The sequence below is a fragment of the Bradysia coprophila genome, chromosome IV (genome assembly GCF_014529535.1).
Source record: "Bradysia coprophila strain Holo2 chromosome IV, BU_Bcop_v1, whole genome shotgun sequence".
NCBI lineage: Eukaryota > Metazoa > Arthropoda > Insecta > Diptera > Sciaridae > Bradysia > Bradysia coprophila.
In genome coordinates this window covers 11295457-11299552 of record NC_050738.1, presented here as the reverse complement: position 1 = coordinate 11299552, position 4096 = coordinate 11295457, and the positions used below count along the sequence as shown (strand labels likewise).

The following is a 4096-nucleotide window of genomic DNA, read 5'->3' as shown; positions in this document are numbered from 1 at the left end:
TTAACCTGTTCATTCAAAACATTGATATATTGCAAGTGTACAAATGGTACATAAAACGTAATATCTCCCAAACAACTTATTATTGAATTTGCATTTATTATCTACTTCACTTCCTTTCAAAGTGTTAAGTACAATGTAGGCATAAGAACAGACCAGGCATGTGACATAACAACTGACATAAGTCAATGCCGTCGATATTATTATCTACAACGCGGTATATGTATGACTTTGTTTTATAAAACAACAGTATGTCGCCGACTTTTAATCACAAGTAAAATACTCTTCGGGTCGTTCGTGTGGGTTAATACAATCGGTGATCAAAATATGACTCTACAAATTTACGGTGCTGCCATCTTTATGATCGGAATGACATTCATTTACGTATCGGTTAGTGATAGTGGTTCATATAAAAATCAAAAATCAAAATCCACTTATTGTGCTTGATTTCCTCTTACGCCGTTTAGGCTCCATTTAGCTAAACCACGCCTCTTTTTTATTGTTTAAAGAGTAAACGGAGCGTAAACGGCGTAAGAGGAAATCAAGCATTATGACCAGTGGCGAATAAATCAAGTCAGATCAAGATTTGGATATACCGTCAATTAAATAAGACTCGGAACAGATCAGGTATCCCTTGATCTGACCGTGAATTTCAGGTCAACGTGAAAATATTTGAGTCTGAACATGAATCTGAATCTGAACCTGAAAAAATCGCAGACATACCTGAAATCTTACCTACTTATTTTACCGTCTGCTAAACTTCAGATTTCAGGTCAGGTAACAATTTTCAATTCAGTTTCAGTTCTGATGAGATTCAAATAATGTGAGCTTCAGGTTTCAGGTCAATCTGACCCAGTGCCTATTTTAAGTAATTTTAATTACTAAAAATTACCAAAAATTAGTAAAATTACTTAAAATTACCGAAAAATTACTCAATTTTCTTTTGGGAATTTTCAGTAATTTTTAGAAATTTTGGTAATTTTTAGTAATTAAAATTACTTAAAATAGGCCCTGCTAATCTGTTCAGAACCCTATAATTAAAAAAAAATACTTTATTAGTCACAGCAACAAAGAACGTTCCGCGTCGACCATCAAAATAACAAATTTCTGTTAGACGGACAAGATTTTCAATATGTCTCCGGTTCATTTCATTACTTTCGTGCCGTACCAGAAGCATGGCCAGCACGTATTAAGACTATGAAACAGGCAGGACTCAATGTATTAGATACATACGTTGAATGGGCTTTACATAATCCCCAGGACGGAGTATACGATTTCAGTGGAATTGCCAATTTAACTCAATTTTTGGATATCGCTGCAGCTGCTGGATTTTTAATAATCCTACGGCCTGGTCCTTACATATGCGCTGAACGAGATAATGTAATCGAAATGAAGCATTTTCTTAAGTATTTCTTTCACATTCTATTTGTCATCGTTTTTACTAGGGTGGTTTGCCGTATTGGTTGTTCACTAAATATCCGAACATGAAAATTAGAACTGCAGATGCCAATTATCTGAAAGAAGTGAAAATTTGGTATGCAAATTTGATGCCACGATTGGTATCGTACATGTATGAAAATGGCGGACCGATAATCATGGTGCAGGTCAGTGGAAGAAATTTTTATTTTATCAGATGATCAAATGAATTTGCTTTTTCGTCGCTTAGGTAGAAAACGAGTATTCGTCGTATTACGCATGTGATAGGAAATATACGAATTGGCTGGGCAAAGAGACTGGTAGGTGAAGCGATTTTTCATTAATTCAATTAACTCAGCTTTGATTGCTTCGGTTTCCTTATTCCCTTGACTGAAAGTCTCTTGATGAGTCTATGCCACCTGTTATCTTTAACAGTAAGACATCTATTTCAATCCTTTGAAATATCTTAGTCAATCAAGTAACAAACTCGATAATTATACTGGTGATATGCTTGCTGTACCGTCTGTAAAAGGTTAATTTTCATAAAAATATTTTCCTTTATTTAGAAAAATATGTCCAAGGCAAGGCCTTACTATTTAGCGTTGATATTCCAACCACACCTGGTCAAATGAAATGTGGAACGGCAGATGATGTCTTCGCAACAATTGATTTTGGAATTGAGGTAGGCGAAAACGAAATGGAAAGCGTATGGGCAAAGTTGCGCGAAATACAACCGACTGGCCCACTCGTCAATTCGGAATTTTATCCGGGTTGGCTGACCCACTGGCACGATAAAAATCAACGACGTGATGGAGAACGAGGCGCAAATGTGCTCAAGTAATTTTTGCGTGTCTGTATCGAAATTCGTAATCACAAGATTTATCATAGGAAAATGCTCGAAGCGGGAGCTAGTGTCAATATCTATATGTTCTTTGGAGGAACTAACTTCGGATTTACAGCGGGTAATGTTTCATTAACAGTGATTTCTGATAGAAATGTCCATAACTCATCGAATTTCAGGTGCGAACGGACCACTGTCTGGAGGATATCAAGGAGAGTACTCTGCTGACATAACATCGTATGACTATGGTATGGTCACTATTTTCACTGGCTTACCGTAATATTACGAAAATAAATCGATTAACAGATGCCGTTATGGACGAGGCTGGCGATCCAAATGAGTATGGGTCGAAGTATCAAAAATACCAGGCAGTAATTACGCAATTTTTCAACATAACTCCCGAGCCGGTGCAAAGAGCACCAAAAATGGTACTACCCTCTATACACCTGAATCCAAAAGGATATTTGATTTCTGCAAAGGGAAAGAGCCATCTGGGAAAAGATGTAAACGGACAAAAGGCAACAGTGACATCCACATGTCCACTCTCATTCGAAGCGTTGAACCAATTTTCTGGATTCGTTCTGTACGAAACAGTACTGCCGACTTTGGAATTAGATCCGACTGAGCTGGTAGTTGATGAATTACATGATCGTGCTCTAGTTTATGTCGACCAAGAATATGTGGGATGTTTATCCCGCGAAAATAATGTCAGTTCGTTGTCACTACATCCTGGTCTAGGCAGTAAATTACAGATTTTAGTTGAGAACCAGGGACGCATCAATTTTAATGTTACGGACGACTTTAAAGTAAGTACAGCCTCGGCACATAAATGGTGTCAGTCAGGTAACCACTACTCATTGGTCACAGGGAATCTTAGGCTCGGTAACAATATCGCAAAGAAGCGGAGTGCCGTTGCATTTATCTGGATGGACAATGACCGGGTTTCCGCTCTCCAATTACACTCACATCGACAGTTTCATAAAGGATGCAAATGTAGAGAATGTTCGCATTAGCACGAACGGAATGTTTGCGGAAGGACCAATTTTATTCCATGCTAAATTCCAAGTCACAACTGACGAAATTTACGACACCTTTTTGGACGTCACCGGATGGGGAAAAGTAAGAAAATTAATCGAAAATGGTACTTATCTTAGCTGATCACCAAATATCTACAGGGAATTCTCTATATAAACGGCTTTAATCTGGGAAGATATTGGCCACTGGTGGGCCCACAAATAACAATGTACGTTCCTGGAAATATCTTGAAGAGAGGAACAAACGAAATTGTGATGATAGAATTACAACGTCTGTCACCCAGAAACGATAATTACGTACGGTTTCTGAACAAATCAATATTGGATGGTTAAATGGATGGAAGTATGGAGGAAGCAAATGAATCTACAATGAGTTTATTGTAGAATGATGTCCCGTTGTTTTTCCATATGAACGAACTTGTTGAAAAATAGAAAAGTAAAACGCGGTCTAGCATGGAATGCATTCTTTTCTCTACCTAGTACCTCTCTGATGACACCTTCCAGGACCCTGTATGTTTCGTGTATCTGGTGAAATTTCCAGAGTGCATGCTTTTGGTTTTTGATCACTTTCCAACAGCGACCAGCCACGCTAGCTTCGATTAATTTTTTTAACAGTAGTTTTGGCTTCTGAGGGTAGAATACTTTTCTAGGCACATATAAAAAATTCCACTGGAAAATGCGTTGAAAACTATCACTCTTTAGAACTCGTTCAGGAACTAAAAATTCGTTACCCAAAGTGAAGATTTTGACATATTTTATATGAAAGAAGTGTCAAAATTCTCACCAGTGAAACTTAACGAAGAGTTCC

General features: G+C 37.6%; 1 protein-coding gene across 1 annotated transcript; it reads left to right on the top strand.

The window, feature by feature from the left end:
- The first annotated feature begins 268 nt into the window (after positions 1-268).
- Positions 269-3741, top strand: LOC119066237 (beta-galactosidase-1-like protein). Its single transcript, XM_037168554.1, has 10 exons — positions 269-387; positions 1057-1377; positions 1443-1601; positions 1664-1733; positions 1980-2250; positions 2302-2375; positions 2434-2502; positions 2561-3060; positions 3122-3373; positions 3430-3741. The coding sequence occupies exons 1-10, from the start codon at positions 325-327 to the stop codon at positions 3619-3621; spliced, it is 1971 nt and encodes a 656-aa protein (XP_037024449.1). The 5' UTR covers positions 269-324; the 3' UTR covers positions 3622-3741.
- Positions 3742-4096: the final 355 nt, after the last annotated feature.